At 38.3% G+C, this 24258-nt stretch overlaps 1 protein-coding gene across 1 annotated transcript in view; it reads left to right on the top strand.

The window, feature by feature from the left end:
• LOC126412811 (ATP-binding cassette sub-family C member 5-like) overlaps positions 1-24258 on the top strand; it is a 276750-nt gene that overhangs the window by 239368 nt on the left and 13124 nt on the right. Inside the window, exons 24-25 of the mRNA XM_050082599.1 lie at positions 15399-15637; positions 19837-20115. Coding sequence (XP_049938556.1) covers positions 15399-15637; positions 19837-20115 — 518 coding nt within the window. The remainder of the gene's footprint in view (positions 1-15398; positions 15638-19836; positions 20116-24258) is intronic.

The following is a 24258-nucleotide window of genomic DNA, read 5'->3' as shown; positions in this document are numbered from 1 at the left end:
GTAGACTGCATGTAATGGGTTGAAGGTGTTGATCTACATAGGCAGAGATACGTTCTGTGGGGGCTTGGTAACCAGCTACAATGGGGCGCCCGGGATGATTGGGTTTGTGAATTTTAGGAAGTACGTAGAAGGTAGGTGTGCGGGGGTACCTTCTACTTTCTCGAATGCCTGGAATCCTTACCCAATCTGTTACCCCCGCAAACCATCCTTGTAACCATTGATGCCACTTCGTTATACACAAATATTCTGCATGTCCAGGGCCTTGCTGCGATGGAGCACTTCCTTTCACTCCGATCACCTGCCACCCTACCTAAAACCTCTTTCCTCATTACTCACAACTTCTTCACTTTCGAAGGCCGGACGTACCAACAATTAAAGGAAACAGCCATGGGTACCAGGATGGCCCCCTCGTACGCCAACCTATTTATGGGCCGCTTAGAGGACGCCTTCTTGGTTATCCAGGCCTGCCAACCCAAAGTTTGGTACAGATTTATTGATGACATCTTCATGATCTGGACTCACAGTGAAGAAAAAATCCAGAATTTCCTTTCCAACCTCAACTCCTTCGGTTCCATGAGTTTCACCTGGTCCTACTCCAAATCCCATGCCACTTTCTTTGACGTTGACCTCCATCTATCCAATGGCCAGCTTCACCCATCCGTCCACATCAAACCCATCAACAAGCAACAGTACCTCCATTATGACAGCTGCCACCCATTCCATATCAAACGGTCCCTTCCCTACAGCCTAGGTCTTCGTGGCTAACGAATCTGCTCCAGTCCTGAATCCCTGAACCATTACACCAACAACCTGAAAACAGCTTTCGCATCCCGCAACTACCCTCCTGACCTGGTACTGAAGCAAATAACCAGAGCCACTTCCTCATCCCCACAAACCCAGAACCTCCCACAGAAGAACCCCAAAAGTGCCCCACTTGTGACAGGATACTTTCCGGGACTGGATCAGACTCTGAATGTGGCTTTCCAGCAGGGATACGACTTCCTCAAATCCTGCCCTGAAATGAGATCGATCCTTCATGAAATCCTCGCCACTCCACCAAGAGTGTCTTTCTGCTGTCCACCTAACCTTTGTAACCTCTTGGTTCCTCACAATGAAATCCCCAAACCACCTTCCCTACCCTCTGGCTCCTACCCTTGTAACTGCCCCCGGTGTAAAACCTGTCCTATGCACCCTCCCACCACCACCTACTCCAGTCCTGTAACCTGGAAGGTGTACACGATCAAAGGCAGAGCCACATGTGAAAGCACCCACGTGATTTACCAACTGACCTGCCTACACTGTGAAGCTTTCTGTGTGGGAATGACCAGCAACAAACTGTCCATTCGCATGAATGGACACAGGCAGAGAGTGTTTGTTGGTAATGTGGATCACCCTGTGGCTAAACATGCCTTGGTGCACGGCCAGCACATCTCGGCACAGTGTTACACCGTCCGGGTCATCTGGATATTTCCCACTAACACCAACCTATCAGAACTCCGGAGATGGGAACTTGCCCTTCAGTATATCCTCTCTTCCCATTACCCACCAGGCCTCAACCTCCGCTAATTTCAAGTTGCTGCCGCTCATACCTCACCTGTCATTCGACAACATCTTTGCCTCTGTACTTCCGCCTCGACTGACATCTCTGCCCAAACTTTTTGCCTTTACGTATGTTTGCTTGTGTCCATATATGTGTGTGTGTGTGTGTGTGTGTGTGTGTGTGTGTGTGTGTGTTTGTGTGTGTGTGTGTGTGTGTGTGTATACCTCTCCTTTTTTCCCCCTAAGATAAGTCTCTCCGCTCCCGGGATTGGGAAGACTCCTTACCCTCTCCCTTAAAACCCACATCCTTTCGTCTTTCCATCTCCTTCACTCTTTCCTGATGAAGCAGCCGTAGGTTCCGAAAGCTTGAATTTTGTGTGTGTGTTTGTGTTTGTTTGTGTGTCTATCAACATACCAACGCTTTTGTTTGGTTAGTACATCATCTTTGTTTTTAGATATATTTTTCCCATGTGGAATGTTTTCCTCACACACACACACACACACACACACACACACACACACACACACACACACATTCTCACTCTACAGTCACGTGCACTTAACAGATACACAACTCTCATACTTCGCAAAGGAAATGTGTCTATGGGTGCAAAGGATAGGAAGAACTTTTCCAGTTAGGTGGCTAAACCTGCCCTACAGGGTCTCCCAGTGATTAATGCCACATGACTTTACTTTTTAATGGTTGTGACTCAACATCAATAAAAGTGATTCAGCAATAGTTTCATGGCACCATGTCTTCGGACACTGAAAGTGTTCCGGCTTTAGTCAACTTAATTAATGTTAACCATTAAAAGCTTAGTACAAATTTTGGGTTCCCTCTTATGGGTCCTAATGTGTACAGAACTGGTACTTTTAAGGTGTTTAAAGGATTGCATAGCATCCACCTTTTCGTACATTTTTCCGAGGGACACACTACTGTTAAAATAATAATGGCTGAAACGCTTAAAGGCAATATGGGAACATCTGGATCCTGAATGTTTACCAATACCAGACTCAATAAATCTGGAAGAAAATAGCAGATTGTTACTGGGATTTCTGGTGTCATGGTTAAAGTTTCTGCTGAATCTGGATCAACATTTTGCAGTTAAAATCCTTGATCTTCGTAGCTGTTTCAGACGCAGACGGATTATTTTTATCTGTTGCCATTGAGGAATATGGCAGCAATGATGATGGAAGAGTATTTAAAGAAATTTCTAATGGTTAAGCATTGTTTGGAGGTGCATTCCTGCTTCTGGAACATGCATGTTTCTACGAAGAAGGCTGCGGATTTGCTTATTATTTTGCTGCAGACGAATGTCTCTTGCAAAAGAAACAGTGAGACCATATCCTAGCACACAATTATCAAATGAAATGTGCATATTTAATTATGGATTATCTGTGGGGGAGGAGATCTGAAAAACGTTATTTGTGTTGAACATCCAGATGTTGGATACTTGAACTAATTGTGACATGAATAAAATCAATTTGATAATTCTATCTTTTTGTTTCTTTCATAACTTTTATTCACATTCATGTTAGCGTATATTCTAAGTAATCTGTGCATCACAATGTAGACACATCAAAATTTGGAAAACTAACAATGACCTACAAATAATGCTGTGGGTTGAAAAATCAGCTCTGTAGTTTCTTAACCCAAGTGGTGTATTATCTTTCCAGAACAATGGGGTACGTAGCTATGTACCAAAAATATCTGGTATTGCATAGATCCAATGAATCAGTAAAAGAATTTGCAGTCATGTCTTATCTGAAACCGCCATGTGTATTTCTATTTAGTTCTGTATCTGCTTTCTCTTTCACAAATAAATTAAATTAATTTCAGTCACTGTACCTGTTTATGATGTTTGACTTGCACACTTTTTCACTTTTATCATGGGCATTCATGTTCCTACATTCAACAGCGCTGCAATCGTAAATAGCGGATATATCTTCAAAAGACCAACAAAATTAATATTGCATTCCGGCTTGTCTCTCATCTTCCTGGGTACACCAAGTAGGGTGGCGCAGTGGTTAGCACAATGGGCTAGATTGACTCGCATTCAGAAGGACAATGGTTCAAACGTGCGTCAGGTGTCCTGATTTAGGTTTCTATGATTTCCCTACATTGTTTCAGGAAAATGCCGGAATGGTTCCTTTGAAAGGGCACAAACAATTTCCTTCCCCATCCATCCCTAATCTGAGCTTGTGCTCAATCTCTAATGATCTCGTTGTTGACAGGACATTAAACACTAATCTCCTCCTCCTACTACTACTCCTCCTCCTCCTCCTCCTCGGTACAAAGACAACCCCACAACAAATGCAGGAACGTTCGTAAACTGTCACTAGCACATGGAGCATGCCTGCATTCATTTATTCATCTGGCAGGGACATGTCATATGGTTCAGTTATATCTCATCAGTATGGTAGGTGCTGCTCCATTAGGCTGTGTTTTTTATCATCCTATGTTTCAAGTTCGATCCGTGCTTTGTGCCACACTATGTGCCATATCACTTGCCACATCACTTCAGTGGGTCCTGTCCCTTAGGTTTTTCTCATAGTAATTTCACTGGTTCTCCAGCACCTTCTTATAATTTACAATCTTGTTACTTTCCTTATTTTTATTACTGCTTTCTTGTTCCTGCTAGGCTTCAACTTTCAAAACAGGTACAATACATATGTTTCTCCAGTTGTATAATAAAGCAAATGAAGTTAATTCAGTTGCTTTTACAGCAAGGAAACGTTGAGGAGATAATGGGATGATATTGTTTCTCTTTAGGAGTGATCCATTCTCTGCCTAGAAGAATCTGTCTCATAGCATATGTGATGGCGTGCAATTGACATTTCATTAGGAACGTATGTATGTGGTACTATTACCTACCATCTGATGGAACTTTTCCTCACTTGATAGAGAAATTCTCCCCTCTGTGAGGCAGGCAACCATTCAGAATTGCCACACAATGAATTGTGGGAGGTCTTGGTCACAGACTAATTTATTGATGTGTTTCAGTATATCAACATCAGACATAACTGTAATAAAAACAAAGAAATACAATATAAAATGATGCCTCATGAAAAATATTTGTGTTTTGGACAGCAGTTTCCATTAATATGAGGCATGTTCAGAGAGTAAGTGTACTAGGTTGTGTATATAGAAAAAGTGTATAAAAAAAGAACTGCAGGATGCAAGATATTGTAGATTCACATGTTGATCTTTTCAACATAACCACCATCTCGTTCAGTGCATATGGCAAAGAACTCGCCCTTCAGCTCCTTCCCTCACTTCAGAACTTCTTTCTGCACCTGCTTGTTGGTTGAAAATTTAATTCCACTCAATGTGTGCCTTTAGGTAGGTGATAAGGGGACAATCTAAGTTACGGGAGGGGGGTTCAAAACATCTCAACCAAATTGCTCGAAGAGTGACTTGGTGTCTAAGGCTGTGTGAGGTCTAGAGTTGTTGTGCAACAAGCGTACTCCTCTTTGTAGTATTCCCCTCCTTTTATTTTGAATGCTCATTTTGTGTGGTGCCAATGCGATGATTATCATTTTGTCTCAGGCATGTAAGGAACCACCCATATTTCATTTCCAGTCATGATAGAACTCAGAATATCCTCACGTTCCACTTCAAATTGCTCAAGAAACTTGCATGCACTATTGACCCGGTTTTTCTTGTGCTGCTCTGTCAGCTGTTTCAGGATCCAACTTGCACACAGTTTGTGGTATCCCAGCATTTCTATGAGTGAGTGTCTTGTATAAGAGAGTTCTGGAAGGTTGTGGAAACATCGCAGCAATTTCATCCACTGTCAATCAACAATCTTCACCAACAGTTTCTTCAATTTTTTGCACCAACTCATCAGTCAAAATGGAAGGTTTAACACTCCTTTGTTCATCATGAATTTTTGTTCTGCCTCCACTGAACAACAACAACAACTACTACTACTTTTGGTAGGTGTTATTCCTTGCGTGAATGGGAAGTGGGTCACAGTGTGTGGCTTGCTCTTGATGGGATTTCTTACTGACACATTTCATCAACTAGACAGTAAAACATGAGTTTATGTACTACCATGTTCCTGTGATGCTCGTTCTGATCAGGGGATCCATGCTCTACCACTCAGTGTTTCCAACCCTCAAAAAATGAAAAACCACACACCTTTATGGTCACAGTACACTTACTCTCCAAATATGTCCCTTACTTATGATGAAGTACAAAAACAAACCACTCAAGAGTGAGAGGGACATGAAGTACAAATAATATATCTTGGATATATGTGGAGCCAGGTGCTAACTGACCATATGTTGATAAATGCAGTGGTTAGGAAAAAAATTTCCATCAACAGATGATGCTAGCAAATATACAGATAATAGTTGGCAGATAAAGAATGTACCCACTAGCATAGCATACAAAGAATGTAGCGATTATGTGCTATATGAACCTGAAAGACATGGAGGAACCATGCAAGCATTACACATGAATTGCGTAATCTACAGATTTAAAATAAATAAATATAACAAAATACACCGACTTTGTGGAGGATGTTAGCTGTTAAAATTACAAAACATAGAGGAATTATTAAGTGAAATTTAAATGAAAACAAAGTGCAAGATATAATGCAGGAATGTTACAATATTGTTTGATGAATGATAATGATATAAGGATGGAATATGACATAGTTATATGTAAGCAGTTACATCATAAGCATTGTTAACACAAAATGGATTTTTTTACCCAACAATATACAACAGTAAAACGAAAATACATACATATACATTGTAAAAGCATGAGATGTATCAATCATTAAAACATAAAGTGCCAGTCAATAAATTGACTAACATATTAAAAACTTAGAAACATGCTGTGATAAAAAAGCTAAATACGAAGCTATGCTGAACCCAATATACATAATAGGAAATGTTGTGTATCAGTGCCAAGTATAGTCAGTAAAGTCATCCTACTATTAAATGACATGCATATTGTGTCATCTGTAAAATCAGAAAAAAACAAAATAACGTTAACACAGTAGTAATGATTGAGTAATCATGAGATAGTGTCAAAATGGAAACTAGAAATTATATGACTCCTAAAAAAAAAAATAGAAACCAAAATATCATAGGAACTAAGTGTCCATGACAACACTCTTACAACAGTAAACAACAGAAAGCCGGTACTAATACGCTGGCCTAATGTCAGTCCACGGAGGATCATAAGTAGGTGCCATGTCAAACTGTGAGAAGAAAATTGCCATAACATACAACCCTCCGCAGTGAAAAAATGAAACAATGGTTAATGTCATTTCAAATTGATGACCTATTTGTAAATAAGTTCTTTTTTTGGGGGGAGGGGTGGGGGAGATGAGAAGAACGGAGAGTAAGATAAGACTATTTCTCTGGTGCCTCGGATTACTCTCCCTCCTTTTGTTTGCACTGTGTGAAACATGTCACATACTCCATTGACTTTTATTATTACTATTCCTCTTGCATCTTATCTTAACCATTATTCTCACCCACACCCCCACCCACTGCCGCCGCCACCGCTACCACCACCACCCACTTTATTGACAAATATTATCAGTTTGAATTGACCTTGACCACTGCTTTATTCTGTCTTTGCAGAAGGTTGTATGTTATGGTAAATGGTAATTTTCTTGTCATGGTTTGAAATGGCACCCACTTACAATACTTTGTGGATCAACGTGAGGCCAGCATATTAGGAATAACCCACAGTTAATTTGTGCTGTATGGGTGCTGCTATGGACACTTAGTTCCTGTGGTATTTCAGTTTTTACTTTTGCAAGGTTCATATAATTTTTAGTTTCTATTTTGACACTATCTGATGATTACTCAATCATTACTGCCGTGTTAAGGTTATTTTAGTTTTTTCTCTATTTTAAAGATGACACGATATGCATGTCACTTTGTGGCAGGATGATTTTACTGACTTTTCTTGGCCTTGATTAACAATATTTCTTTTTCTGTACATCGGGTTCAGCATAGCTTTATATTTTCCTCTTTTATCGTACTTGATTGTAAGTTTTTAATATGTTGTCAATTTATGGTGTGTCATTTTATGTGTTTGATGCATCACCTGCTTTTATGATGTGTATGTTTTTGTTTCCTTTTTATGTTGTATGTCCTTGGTTTCAAAAAATAAATTTTATGTTATCAATGCCTATGTTGCGATTGCTTACGTAACTGTCATATTTCATCCCTGTATTGTAGTCGTTCACGAAACTGTCATGATTTTGCACAAAGCCTATGGTTTTTGTTATATTTATTTATTTTTCAGTCTGCTCATTACACAATCACGTTTTTATAGTTTTATGCTTGCATGGTTCCTCCATGTCCTTCCAGTTCATATAGTACATAATCGCTATATTCTGTAATTGTCAACTACTGTCTGTATAATTGCCAACATCATCTTTTGATGGCAATTTCTTTTCCTAACCACTACATTTCTCGATGTACACTCAGTTTGGCACCTTGCTCCACATATATGTAAGATATATTTTCAGTGCCTTATGTACCCACATTTTTGTGGTTTGTTTTTGTACATCATTGCAAGCGTGATGGAAACTGCTGTCCATCCTATAGTGCATGTATTTTTCCAGAGGCATCTTTTTATATTATATTACTTTGTTTTTACCACAGCTGTGTGTGATGATGATGATGTAACAAAATGCATCAATAAATTAGTTTGTGACCAAGACCTTCCACAATTCACTGGATGCCATAGATACAGAAATGACACACTATGGAGGCATATTTATTAATGTAATATAAACTGTTAAATATTAAGACAATATAACAATAATACAATAAATGATAGAACATAACCATCACGATTAGTATTTTCTTCTTCTTTTCTGAGAGTCTTTGTCTTTGATTCTGAGTTATCATGCGAAAGGTTTCTCAGCAGCAGAGAACACCAGTAAACTTTGAGAGGATTTAGGTTTAATGATATTCCATTCCATATATATCTTCAGAATTTGTTTAATGGGCCACTTAGGAATGAAGCAATATGTGCTGCTTATTCGCGAATACATAGACATCCAAGGCAACATGAGCTTTAATGTTACTTCATCAGCATACAATATAATGAGAATTTTAGGGAGTAGGATATAACAGTACACTCTAGCACTTTATTGAGATTATAGTTGAAATTGCAGGAAACTAAAAGTTGTATCAACTGAGGTTATCATATACAATAATACTAACAACTATGTCTTAATCCAGAATTGTATAATTCTAACCTGCAGCCATCAGCATAACTTAAAAAGTAAAGTAAGGCTGATACATGTATATGAAATTTTGACAGTCCACTCACCATTCCCAGTATTGACAACACATATGGGAAGAAGTACCTCCTGATTTACAATCAGTGCACGATTCTCACTCTGAATGGAAACCACATATGAGGTTACGACACCGTTTCATGTTGCTAATGCGGGGTGTGTGCGCCTTGGGACAATGGAGAATCCGGGAAAAACTCGGGAAGTTGTTCATCTGGGAGAAAACTCAGGAAATTTTAGAATTGTGGAAATGTTTCATTGTTTTAGTTTTTAGTTAAATTTTTGTTATTTTGACTGATAAGAACTGATACTCTGACAAAGAATTTTCCTTTATTCTACTACTGCAGAATAATACTTCAGCAATAAAACATAAAACAAGAGAAAAACATGAACATAAAACTTAAGTTACAAAGGAAATGCGTCATTTACAATAACAAAACACAGTGCACAAACAAGTGTCTCCCAACAGCCAAATGTGCCAAAGACTTTAGAGCAAAGGCTATGCAGTACTTCATAACAAGAAACTGCTTTTGATGAGTGTAACATTACAACTGTTTACATTAGGTTCATTTGAACAGTTGCCAGTGGGCTCATGTGCATGTGCAATTGAGCCATGTATGAGCAGCACCTTCTCCTCCTTCTGGCTACTTGTAATGCTACCCAGAAAAATGTTTCTGGCATGCCCAAGCTGTCAGATTCACAGATCCGCAGTTCATCCTGAGTTGTAATGGGGAGGGTGGTTAGTCTGTGACACTTTAAGTTTTGTGATTTTGCTTTCATATTAATTGAAAACGGAACATTTCTGTGGCTGGGAGCTGTCAAGTGAAGTAAAATACGTTCCCATAATTACAGAAGACTAAAACATGTTATTAGTTTCAGTTTCCTGATTTCAGGAATCGAGCATTAATTACCTTGAGAACAGTGAAGTTGTTTTTGTAAGTTTGCTAAAGAAATTTGGCTTAATCTTTTCCACAGAGGAGTGAATTTATTTGAAATGAAATATTTCATTCCACAGTATTGGCTAGCTTCAACTGTTTGCTGAATTTCAAACGCATGTTTTCATCTTCTGGCACGCATGGAATTATGCCATAATAAAGAACCAAACATGAGATAATACAGTACTGGCATGCCAAGAAAATTGACATCCCCAAAACCACACTGAAAAGCTTAATACCTGTTTCGGGCCTAGTTCATTGTGAATCTGGGCATAGGAATGTGGACTTTAAGCCAAATTATGCACTTTAGTATGGTTTTCAAAATTCCAATTCTCTCGGAATCTCCTCTGATGTTCTGTTTCTCTTATGACATAATTTAAAGTCTCTTAATGTTATATCAGGATGTATACGACCCAAGACAATTGGGAGATCTGGTAAAAAACCAGGTATTTTTCATCCGGGAGAAAACCAGAAAAAACCCAGGAATTTTTCATTGTTTTAGTTTTCAGTTAAATTTTTGTAATTTTGACTGGTAAGAACCGATACTCTAACATAGGATATTATTGTTTCCCACTACTGCAGAATAATACTTCAAGAATAAAACAAACGAGAAAAAATGAAAATAAGTTAAATTGCAAAGGAAATATGCCCTACACAATGACAACACACAGTGTTCATGCAAGCGTCTGCTAACAGCAAAATGTGTCACAGGCATTTGGAAGACTATGCAATGCTTCATAACAACAAATTGCCTCTGGTGAGAGTGGAATCACAGCTGTTTACATTAGATTCATTTTAGCAGTTACGAGCGGGCTCGTGCGCATGCACAGTTCAGTCGCATTTGAGTAGTAGATTCTCCCGTTTCTGGCCACAGGAATGTGGCTGTTGGCTGTGCAAGCAGTCACAGCAAGCAGCTAGATGCTACCAGGAAAGGGGGGCGCCAAATTCATATTCTTGAGAGGGGAAAAAAAACTTGTTCCACAAAGCGCCTAGCATCCAGGGCATGTTGGTCTATCGATTATTCATATTATTTTGAAACGCATCCTTGTTGGTTTTTGAACACATTCTAAGTTGATTCCTGAATGAATTATAAGTTGATTTTTGAATGTGTGCATAGTGTACGTGATGTGTTTGCCAGGGGAATCCTCGTCACATCTAGAAATAAACTTTCCTGCAGACAAAATGGGATGGAATAAAGCCGAACTGGTGAATGCCAACTGCTGCTTGTTATTTGGTTGATTCGGTTTGCGAATGTTCAGCATTGTTATAATTATTAGCGAAATCCATAGATTTAGACTACCGGGGTGGAAATAAATGACTAACAGGAATAACAGCTAAGAAAGATTACGTATTATCTTCTCGATGTATCCAGGAAAGTGAAATTTTTACAGAAAATTTTTGGCCAGATCGCTACACTAGACAGGGCCAATTGTAGTCCCTGGCTAGCAGCCTCTTAGGTTACATTCTGGGCGTAGCGCAGAAAACACTTTGTCCAAACACATAATAACGCCTAACCGGAGAATGAGTTTTGACAGTTGTAGGAATAGTTACGGAATTAGTGATAACGAGACTGTTTTTTAGAACGAGGAAGGAGAAGAAATGGAGACATCACACAAATTATGGAAAAATATGACGATTCCAAATTTATACTAAAATTTCGTTCTACTTCTTTTCAGTCTCCTGCATGAGAAACTTGAGCGTATGAATGAAACGTGAAACTATTTCCTAACGTAAAGCTTTTTGCTTGTAGTAGGCCAAATAGGTATTTTGTATTGGTACCTTGTGAATTATATTCTGTCGTATTATAAAAATGATCATTATTGCCAAAACAGTCTCGCTTATTTGGTGTGTGTTACAATTGCTGCAATATTAGAAAGGCCTATTTTGTTTTATCCAGCAGACAGTGACAAAATAGACATAATCAGACTGAGATATCACACCAGTCTTTGGTACTATTTGTATTAACAACTTTTTCAGTATTAGACAATGACATTTCTATTTTTTGTGTAGCAAAATATTTGACGAACTGTGAGAATGTAATAGTTCTTTCGCAGAAAGGAAAGCACGCCATGTAAAGCTGTAGCAGGATTAGAGAGAAAAATCGATAGGACCTAAGTATTGAAGAAATATGTACTGTCTTGCCTGTCTGTTGTCTTTACTGGTTTTATGTATCCTATATTTAATTTTATGTCACACAGAAGAGCAAGTTATTAGCTAATAGGCAATAGAGAGCCCATATTTTCTGAAGAGTTCTTATTCTCCTGGTTACAAATAATCCTATCCAGTATTAATTGTGGGGTGGTGTTTTTTTTTTTTTTTTTTAAAAAAAAAAAAAAAAAAAAAAAAAAAGAAGAAGAATAAAAAGAGGAGGAGGAGGAGGGGCAGGATGTCAAACCAGCTGACTGGGAGCGGGAGAGGCGCTACAGGACATTTTAATGTCCACAGTCCTGAAGTAGTTTGATGGCATCCATTACAAAATATACACACATTTGAGTTCCACAAAGCGAAATACAATGACGCGTGGTATAACAATGTTGTTTAAAGATGTGTGGCACAACACTGCACACTTAAGACCAAATAGCGTGTCTTACATTTCCTCGAAGATATGTTTTATGTATCAGTCTCTTCAGAAAGATGTCCGCTACAAAATGAACTTATTTTTGAAAAGTCTATTTAAATTTTCTGTTGCGTGCAAAGCAGTCTGGGTTATAGTGGGAGGAGGGCATAGTCTCCAAATGACCTGTTTTTACATTTAGTGATTTTTCTGTTTCCTTTTCATTTACTGCTCTCATGTCAAATGAAAACAAGACAGATTTCTGTGGCTGGGCGCTATCAAGTGAATTAAAATACATTCTCATAATTACAGAAGGCTAAAATATGTTACTAGTTTCTGATTTTATTTTATTTCCGCCTTCCTGATAGTCAAGCATTAATCGCCTTGCAGAACAATAAAGTTATTTTTGTTGGTTTGCTAAATAAATTTTGACTTTTATTAAGCTTTCCTGCTGAGACAGGAAACGTATTCCACACTATTGGCTAGTTTCAACTTTTCGCTGCACTTCAGGTGCACATTTTCATCTCCTAGCACGTATGGCATTATGCCATATTAAAGAACCAAACATGAGATAATACAGTACTGGTACTCCAAGAAAATTTACATCCCAAAAACCACACTGAAAAGCTTCATATCAGGTTGAGGCTTGAGAAAATTAATTAATAATTGTATATATTCAATGGAAAAACAGCAGTTGTGGAAATTCGTTCTTTTACAGCTAGAAGAATGCTGTTTCAAACGATGGTTAACACGAGTATGGATCAGACCATATTTTTGAGATGCTATGGTTTAAAAGTTGCTTATTTTTTGGGGTAATTTTTCTTTTATCAGCTTCAACCCCATACATCTTAAGTAGTATAAACTCAAAAGTGATTAAAACATGCAGATTTTATAAAACAGGCTACTTGCCAACAATGCCATGGAAGAAGAGCGTAAACTATTTTGAAGGGAGGAATTTAGGATCATCATACCAATTACACACCAATTACCACAATATTCACTGAAATACGAGCACTTTAAAGTTGATAAGAATTTTTGAGTTGTTGTCATGACATTTAGTCACTCTTCACTTAAGTGTGTCTTATAAAGTATTGAAATTTGTCTAAAAACATGGGTAAATAGTTTTGGCGACATATTTATGAACAAAATACGTGATGTTTGAGTGGCAAACATAGAATCACTAATAGATTTTAAAATATGTAAAATAATGGAAAGGCAGCCACTCACGTACACTGGATGGTGTGTGTGGCATAGAAACACACAAGTTAACAGTAAACAGTATTTGCACTAGCTTTTGGGCTTTTGCTCTTCTTCTACACACACACACACACACACACACACACACACACACACACACACACGCGCGCGCAAGCCTGCTTGTTTATTTTTGTTGCCAGTCTTCATTGGTCCATAATTTATTTCTACACGTTCTGAAAACGTGTACTTTTTTTTGTAATTTGGTCTGGATTTAAATTGTCCAGATAAATTTGTGTACTGGTTATCAAATTCCGGGCTGCTTGAGTCACTTTCGAATTGGTATTCTCCAAATTCACATACATTTGAATTTCCCTTAATTTGGCTTTGTACCAAACATTGCGGGGTATACCTTTCCTGTTTTCAGTAACCTAAAACATTTTAAAATTACACTTTAGTCTCTATTTGTGACACATCATGATAAATATATTTATCAACAAATTTTGTATGTATTCTTTCTCCAAATGTCGCTTTTAAACATACATTGCAAAACAGAATTGAGCTCATATGCAATATTGTTTCAAACATATTTGTAATATTCTTACACCTAATTTCCATTGTCTGAAACGCATAATGATCTTGACTTGGAGAATAAGTTGCATAGATATAAGGTCTGCTGCCAACATATGCATGTACATTAGTTAATTCTTTAAGTGCTTCATTGTCTTTCTTATTAACAATTTCATTAATATAACATTCAGGACATAATGCTGATAATAATTGTGGTTTATAAACATTACTCTTATGCAAATTACAAAAAACATGTAATTTTCCAATATTACACACACGGTATATACAATTGACCAAAATAATTTCTGTAATTGGAAACTTATATTGATTTGGTCGTGACCATTTTACACAACATATATCTGGTATTATAGACAAATATCGCATAAAATGATCATATCTTCTAAAGTGTTTTCATTTCCAGTCAAAAGACCATTGAAAATTATCATTGGGATATATATCATAAGTTGTTTTTTCAATAACTTGCCGAATGCGTGAATTAAAAACACATTTAGGCCACGTTAATTCAAAAGAATATACATAAGGTCGAGATGTAGTTCTATAATTCAATGGATTTATACTTCGTATATCATTTGTACATTTGAAAGAAATATGTTTCAAACGTTCTTTTATTTGTGAATCAGTAATAGTTCTATTTGATTCTTCATCTGAGTGTGTAATAATATCATCAGATTCGTCTGAATCCCATTCTAACATTGCCCTTGCGTCTGATATAGATGGAAGAGAATCACTGGAATTGGTGTCCAAAGTTTCTACAGCTTCAAAGGATGGATTATGTGACATTTCTAGAAATAAAATTAATAAATAAGTTAAATATAGTAATAAATACCTGTTAGTGTTGTTACATAACATAAAGACTACTTGCCAGAAGAGATGGAGATCAAATTACTCCGTGATAGTAGTACTGCTGTGCTGCTCTTTTATAGCTTAATGTAAACAGTGAATAAATCTTATGGATATCAGTAAAACTTGTGCTGTAACCTCTTATAGTAAAGTTCAGTTTGCAGTTGTAGGGTGGAATTTTGTAACTCTGGATGCACTACTCTTTTACCAAAATCAGTTAACTTATTTGTCAGATATAAAAATAATGTGCTGGAATACACTGAAATACATGTTTAAGAATAGAGTGATAAAGAGCAGCTAGTAAGTAGTACTTTCCGATAAAATGGCTTGTTGCTTCATAATGGTTACACTCTGTACAGTTATGTTCAGAATTTTATGTAATACTAATCTTGTTTATACTCATAGATTTTGCTTTAAACACTCATTTTATTCTCTTTCTTACTATGTGTACATTAATTATTCCAGGCAAATCATCTCTTGTTACTACACTGTTACGACTCACAGAACTTTCTGGAGGGAGTATTCTCATTGATGGTATTGACATATCAAAAATTGGGCTTCATGATTTACGATCTGCCATAGCCATCATTCCTCAGGACCCTGTACTCTTTCAAGGAACTGTGAGATACAACTTAGATCCATTTAATGAGCACACTGATGAAAAAATATGGGAAGCACTAGAGAAGGCACATCTCAAAGAAAAGGTATATCTTTTTTATGTCTTTGTTTAGAAACTTTAAATTTAATAACAACTGTAAAATTTGATCTAAGACTCAAATTAATAAGAATATAAAACATATACTTACCTGAAAATGCAGCAATCATGGAGACCATAAAGCATTGTGTTGAAACCACAGTTTGAGAGAAAGAACAAGGTATATACGTCCTGGGAAATCTGGGAAAAGCCAGAGAATTTTCTCATGTGGAAAAAATGTGGGAGAAACTCGAGAATTTTTAGAATTCTGGAAATTTTTCACTGTTTTAGTTTTTAGTTAAATTTTTGTAATTTTGACTGGTAAGAACTGTTACTCTAACAAAGAATTTTTCTTTATTCTGCTACTCCAGCAGTAAAACATAAATAAAAGAAAAACACCAAAATAAAACTTTCTTTGCAAAGAAAGTGCACTATTTACACCAATAAAACTCAGTGCACACACAAGCGTCTGCTGACGGCAAAATGTGTCAAAAACTATGCAATACTTGTAACGACAAACTGCTTTGATCCAGGGCTGATTAGGATAATGGCAGTTTCACAATAATTCCTGAAAATGTGATGTCACATGCAATATTGACGACTGCAGGGGTGTCTATCGACTTTGTGACAGGGAAGAATATTAATATTATTGCTCCTCGATTTACTCACTGTAATATAAGCTGACCTCTTAGGTTCCTGCCCAACCAACACTGGAAAACATTTTTGATGACCAATATTGTATGTGAAAGCACTAGTTGTCTTGTAGGTATTCAGTATGTATATTAATTTAAACCATTAACTTTTCCTATTTGTGTGTTCCTGCTACTTAACAATAATGTTGCTCTTGGCTGACTACATCATGTGTCCTCTGCTATGAATATCTGCTGTATTTGGATGGCTAGATCACATGACATGAGCTATGGTTGGCTGACAAAAGTACATTACAATCTGGATTTCAGTTCTTTGGAAACCACCATGCTTCATTTAATGGAATTTGTTTTTATATTTTCATAATAAGAAAATATACAATGTAAATGTAGTCACGTATCGAAGATCTTTGCAAAATGAATGTGCGGCCTTTAGCGATATACGTTGAATATGTGACTCAGTCTTGGCTACACAACTCCAGTGATGCTAATTATGGTAAATGTTTACTGTGTGGCTAGGGGAACATACACACATCAAAAAAAGTTTTGCTTCACCCTGATTCCCACAACTCCTGAAAATAGACGTTGACTGTGGATATTGTATCTCAGACACAGTCCCTTTGACTGTTCAGAGATGTCACAAAAGACGCCCAAAGATGTAAACAACCATGCGTGAGCAGCATGTATTAGATGGAGGGGGTCTGACAGCTGATCAGTTCCAGTCATTCCACCAGGAAGGAGGTAAACGGCTAGTGTTGTCTGTAGTTCAACCATGCCTAGATGGTCAATACTAGGCGATTCGATTGTGTCTGCATTGTTACTTTGTTCCAGGAAGGGCTCTCAACAAAGAAAGCATCCAGGGGCCTCGGAGTGATCCAAAGTGGTGTTGTTCGAACATGGAGGAGAGACAGGAATTGTCGATGACATGCCTTGCTTAGGTTGCCCAAGGGCTACTACTGCAGTGAATGATCACTACCTACGGATTATGGCTCAGAGGAACCCTGACAGCAACGCCACCATGTTGAATAATGCTTTTTGTGCAGCCACAGGACGTCATGTTATGACTAAAACTGTGCACAACAGGCTGTATGACATGCAACTTCATTTCCAACATCCATGGTGATGTCCATCTTTGCAACCACGACACCATGCAGCGCAGTACAGGTGGGCCCAACATCATACTGAATAGACCACTCAGGATTGGCATCACATTCTCTTCTCCGATGAGAGTTGCATGTGCCTTCAACCAGACAATTGTCCGAGATGTGTTTGGAGGCGACCCAGTAAGGCTGAATGCCTTAAACACACAGTCCAGCGAGTGCAGCAAGGTGGAGTTTCCCTGCTGTTTTGGAATGGCATTATGTGGGGCTAATGTACGTTGCTGGTGGTCATGGAAGGCGCCATAATGGCTGTACGATACATGAATGCCATCCTCCGACCGATAGTGCAACCATATCGGCAGCATATTGGTGAGGCATTTGTCTTCATGAACGACAATTCGCGCCCCCATCATGCACATCTTGTGAACGACTTCCTTCAGGGTAACGACATTGCTCAACTAGTGGTCAGCATGTTCTCCATACATGAACCGTATCGAACATGCCTGGATAGATTGAAAAGGGCTGTTTATGGACAACGTGATCCACCAACCACTCTGTGGGATCTACGCTAAATCACATTTGAGGAGTGGGACAATCTGGACCAACAGTGCCTTGATGAACTTGTGGATAGTATACCACAACGAATACAGGCATGCATCAATTCAAGAGGACATGCTACTGGGTATCAGAGGTACCGGTGTGTATAGCAATCTGGACCACCACCACTGAAGGTCTTGCTGTATGGTGGTACAATATGCAATGTGTGGTTCTCGATAGCAACGAAAAGGCGGAAATGATGTTTTTCTTGATCTCTCTTCCAATTTCCTGTACAGGTTCCGCAACTCTTGAAACCGTGGTGAGGCAAAACTTATTTTGATGTGTGTTATTTGTCATTTTTGGTTGTAAACAGCAGTGAGTCAATGCTCCGCAGTTTCAAGTGTCAATTGTCTCACATGGTGAAGTTTAATTCCTCAGTAATGCAGCCTGGGAAATTGTTTGAAGTTTTGTTGTGACTTCTGATTGCTTCCAAATGATGATAGCAGGAACTGTGTAGAATTTCATGGACTCAACGCCATGAAGCATTGCAAGAAAGGTGCGAATGCTGATTTTCTTTTGCAATTCTAATGCGCTCAGCAACAGTTCCAAGTTATCCACCGAGAAGAGCATCATTTTAGTTTCTTGTTGGGTAAGAGACTATACACGACAAGTGACAGCTTTTGAAACACAGTTGTCCACGAATACCGTGTACAGCTACTATGGTTTCTGCCGAGAAGTCTGTTAAGTCAAAGGAAACAAGGATGTTGAAAGAGACGAATACATATATCTACTAATAAATACCAGAGAGTAGGACCATTGAAGAAAAGAAATTGTACATATTTGGATATTTGGCGGCAGTGAAAGAGAATCGTGCAAATGCTTTATAGTTTGAGTTTATTCAAAGGGGTGGAAAAACTTTCAGTCTCTGTGGTAAAGCACATTATATTGACAGGAAACGAAAGTGATGACAGATGATTTTGTCATACAGCACCTTCAACATGAATTTCTGAATCATTCTGTTGAATTTCTGTCATTGGACAACCCATCTGTCCACTCACAGAATATCAAACGCTTGTGGAAATCGCTCAAATCGCCAGTAAAAAGAGAGGATGAAAACTGACCTTGCTGATACACTCTCGATATTTCTGACCGACATAGCAAGCTAGTTGCCGGGTTATAGAAAAAGAGAATTGCTGCCAGTGGCTTATACAACATGGGGTATAGTACCTGAAGAAGACATGGCCAGCGATTTAAGTAAGTAAAGTTACAGCTTTCATTTGTAATTAATTTTAACACAGTGAATGTTCATCTTTTGTTGTTCTAGTGAACACAGTAAACAGTATCCATAACTCATCGACATCAAGCCGCACTGTCCATGTACATCATTAAGGACCTGCGCTTTAGATAGGTAGTCATTCTGTTTATTATTGGTTTTTGTTTTCTAAAGATCCGAGAAGTTCTATGTCGGTGTTTAAAACACACACACACACACACACACACACACACACACACACACACACACACACACACACACACACACAGAGAGAGAGAGAGAGAGAGAGAGAGAGAGAGAGAGAGAGAGAGTCTTTGTTATTAATACCGGCAAGTTCTTGAATGTTGTATTAAAGTTGCTATGAGAAATAGGTCTGGTAAATTATTACATGGGATGAACTTGTCATTACTTGCCCACCTGTATGCCCTTACATCGTATTGAGCACACATTCATAATGCTTCCAGATAACTGCTACTTATTATTTACTCAAAGCTAACCATCACATCGTGTATGATTTTGCTTCCCATAGTTGGACTTCGCAGCTTTCAATTTTGTGTGTGTGTGTGTGTGTGTGTGTGTGTGTGTTTTTGCACACTTTTTGTCTTCTGTTTACTATTAGTTTGTCTTTCTTTTATTGCTTCCATTTGTGCAGGTAAGCCGTGAAGAGAAGCAACTCCTCACTGCTGTGGAAGCCGATGGTGAAAATTTGTCTGTGGGAGAAAAGCAATTAGTGTGCTTGGCACGAGCTTTACTACGCAAAAATCGTATTCTTCTACTTGATGAAGCTACTGCTTCAGTTGATATTGAGACAGACTTCTTGATTCAACAAACTGTTCGTGATGCATTTGCTCATTGCACAGTACTTACTATTGCGCATCGCCTTAACACAGTGGCTACCTACAACCGAGTAATGGTCATGGATGCTGGAATGGTAGGTTGCGTTACTTATATTTATTACTATCAGAACAAAATTAATTTTTTTAAAGGAAAGGTACAATATTATGAACATACATATTTTGACCATCTGAGTTAGAGATTTTGTGTAGCTGTTGTCTTGATATTGAAATTATTCTATGCATATTCATTGTAAGTTAAGGAAAAAATGAGCTTATTGTTGACAACATTAACGTTTTTCATTGTAAATGTTAAAAATGGTCCTATACAGAAACTGAAACTGGGAGACTGAAAAATACTCGTATAGAAAAGTATTCCAACATTTCGTGTAAAATGTTGCTGAACATCAAACACACATGTCCATGCAAATATTTGGAGGCTGTTCTGTCTTACTAGACTTTTCTCAGAATAAAAATGATGGTAACAGATATATTCGCTTTCCAGAAAATATTTTATGGATTTGGGAGTATATGCACAACAAAGAACTGCTCTTCTACAACTAGATGGGATTAAGGAGTGCATGAAAGTTGTTTAATGCTGAAGAAAACCTTGATGATAACTCTTCCTAGTTAAAACAATAGTTTCATAGCAGATTGATAGAGACTTGAAAAATTAGACAGATGCTTTGATTCGTCTAAGGTAATTTACAGTAAGCATTGTAGGGCTTTATTGACATCAGTACCACAGAATCATGGAAAATTAATAAGTCAAGAGTGAAATACAAGAGAAACATTCTCATGTTGAAACCACAGTGAAGTCCAAATCAGAAGGCAGAAACCTTAGTGAATAAAACACTTACATGCTTAAGCACTTTAATTTCTGACACCAGCATACAGCCAGAACAGAAGTGACCTTCTTGACGGGGGGTGTAGTTATTTATACAGGCACCGTAGTCCAGAATGCTGATATTTATACAAAGTGGTGCGGATATGGATGCTTGTGGTGACCACTCCCCAGTGAAGTGCCATTGAGAGGACCAGCAACAAGGGCGCGCGTCGCATCTTGATCGCTGGTTTCACTATGTAGTGGAACTGTGCCGTTGGGGAAGGTGCTGGCTGCTCGTAACAATGTGACATTTGTGACTGAGGCGAAGAAGTTTTACCGCCCAAGTCCCGTAGGATTGGTGGGCTGTTTCTGACAACAGTAGAACTCTACACGTACTGCTGTGACATACACACATTTATGGTGATAATTTGACAACAACGTATACATTTCATCAGACAAAAATTGCTTCCTGGAATTGAGCTGACTGACACGACAACTGGTAGACCCAAGGAGAAATCCACAAAAGGAACTAAGCCTTTCACATGTTTGCATCAGGGATACCATGTGTTGCTTAAGCCACTTTACATAAGCTTCCCAGTATTTAGCAGCATTGGAGGGGTATCTGTTGAGAGGCCAGACAAACGTGTGGTTCCTGAAGAGGGGCAGCAGCCTTTTCAGTAGTTGCAAGGGCAACAGTCTGGATGATTGACTGATCTGGTCTTGTAACAATAACCAAAACGACCTTGCTGTGCTGGTACTGCGAACGGCTGAAAGCAAGGGGAAACTACAGCCGTAATTTTTCCCGAGGGCATGCAGCTTTACTGTATGGCATGGAGAGCTGCATCAAACCAGTCTCAGGACTGAAGACCACAACAACAACAATCTTAAGGGGAAAAAGGCAGTGGGTATGCCAGTGGCATTGAAGCATGTGTAGTCAGTGTGGGGGACAAGTTTGTGATAGCAACCATAAGAGCCTGCTGCTGCTGCTCGAGGAGAGATTGGGGGCACTGCCTCCATGGATAGAAGAATCAAAGGATCAAGTAAACAGACTGAGTGCATGGAAGTGACCACCACACTTGTCACCAATTGTCTTATACTGAAAGACACAATCGACTGTGAACCAAAGTTTATTCTTCTTCCACATGAAAGCAAACAACAGTTGAGAACTTAAGATGCAAACAGAGCCAATCCAGTACTGATACAAGCAGTTACTCACAATAAGTATGAGCACACTATGAGAGTGATTGCCTGCTGGAGTGCACTTATAAATAGGAGGGCTCCAGTAGATGGTGCAGAGGATGCTATGCCATGTGCATAGATTAGATTAGATTAATACTTGTTCCATAGATCATGAGTACAACACTTCGTAATGATGTGGAACGTGTCAGGTTAATAAAAGATGTCTGTACAAGATATTACATTACACAAAATATTGCGTGACACTAATGTTTAGGTTCTTTTTTTACCCCCCTTAATTTATATCTAAAAATCCAGCCAATGAGTAGGAGGAGTTGTCATCTATAAATTCTTTTGATTTATTTTTAAATGTCAGTTGGCTGTCTGTCAGGCTTTTGATGCTGTTTGGTAGGTGACCAAAGACTTTTGTGGCAGCATAATTTACACCTTTCTGTGCCAAAGTCAGATTTAACCCTGCATAGTGAAGATCATCTTTTCTCCGGGTGTTATAGCTATGCACACTACTATTACTTTTGAACTGGGTTGGATTATTAACAACAAATTTCATAAGTGAATATATATACTGTGAGGTTACTGTGAGGATCTCTAGATCCTTAAATAGATGTCTGCAGGATGACCGTGGGTGGGCTCCAGACCGTGGGTGGGCTCCAGCAATTATTCTGATTACACGTTTTTGAGCAATGAATACTATTCTATTCAATGATGAATTACCCCAGAATATGATGCCATACGAAAGCAGTGAATGAAAGTAGCCATAGTAAGCTAATTTACTGAGATTCTTATCACCAAAATTTGCAATAACCCTAATAGCATACGTAGCTGAGCTCAGACGTTTCAGCAGACCATCAATGTGTTGCTTCCAGGTTAACCTATCATCAATGGACACACCTAAAAATTTTGAAAATTCTACCTTAGCTACAGACTTCTGTTCAAAGTCTATATTTATTACTGGAGTTGTGCCATTTACTGTACAGAACTGTATATACTGTATTTTATCACAATTTAAAGAGAACCACTTAATAATTTTGTGATAAACATCATTTACAATTACATCACTTAGTTCTTGGTTTTTGGATGTTATTACTATACTTGTTGTTTTGTTGTTGTTGTGGTCTTCAGTCCTGAGACTGGTTTGATGCAGCTCTCCATGCTACTCTGTCCTGTGCAAGCTTTTTCATCTCCCAGTACCTACTGCAACCTACATCCTTCTGAATCTGTTTAGTGTATTCATCTCTTGGTCTCCCTCTACGATTTTTACCCTCCACGCAGCCCTCCAATACTAAATTGGTGATCCCTTGATGCCTCAGAACATGTCCTACCAACCAATCCCTTCTTCTGGTCAAGTTGTACCACAAACTTCTCTTCTCCCCAATCCTATTCAATACTTCCTCATTAGTTATGTGATCTACCCATCTAATCTTCAGCATTCTTCTGTAGCACCACATTTCGAAAGCTTCTATTCTCTTCTTGTCCAAACTATTTATCGTCCATGTTTCACTTCCATACATGGCTACACTCCAAACGAATACTTTCAGAAATGACTTCCTGACACTTAAATCAATACTGGATGTTAACAAATTTCTCTTCTTCAGAAACGCTTTCCTTGCCATTGCCAGCCTACATTTTATATCCTCTCTACTTCGACCATCATCAGTTATTTTGCTCCCCAAATAGCAAAACTCCTTTACTACTTTAAGTGCCTCATTTCCTAATCTAATTCCCTCAGCATCACCCAACTTAATTCGACTACATTCCATTATCCTTGTTTTGCTTTTGTTGATGTTCATCTTATATCCTCCTTTCAAGACACTGTCCATTCCATTCAACTGCTCTTGCAAGTCCTTTGCTGTCTCTGACAGAATTACAATGTCATCGGCGAACCTCAAAGTTTTTATTTCTTCTCCATGAATTTTAATACCTACTCCGAATTTTTCTTTTGTTTCCTTTACTGCTTGCTCAATATACAGATTGAACAACATCGGGGAGAGGCTACAACCCTGTCTTACTCCCTTCCCAACCACTGCTTCCCTTTCATGTCCCTCGACTCTTATAACTGCCATCTGGTTTCTGTACAAATTGTAAATAGCCCTTCGCTCCCTGTATTTTACCCCTGCCACCTTTAGAATTTGAAAGAGAGTATTCCAGTCAACATTGTCAAAAGCCTTCTCCAAGTCTACAAATGCTAGAAACATAGGTTTGCCTTTCCTTAATCTTTCTT

Source organism: Schistocerca serialis, chromosome 1 (assembly GCF_023864345.2).
Source record: "Schistocerca serialis cubense isolate TAMUIC-IGC-003099 chromosome 1, iqSchSeri2.2, whole genome shotgun sequence".
NCBI lineage: Eukaryota > Metazoa > Arthropoda > Insecta > Orthoptera > Acrididae > Schistocerca > Schistocerca serialis.
This window is presented reverse-complemented; position numbering and strand designations above follow the sequence as displayed.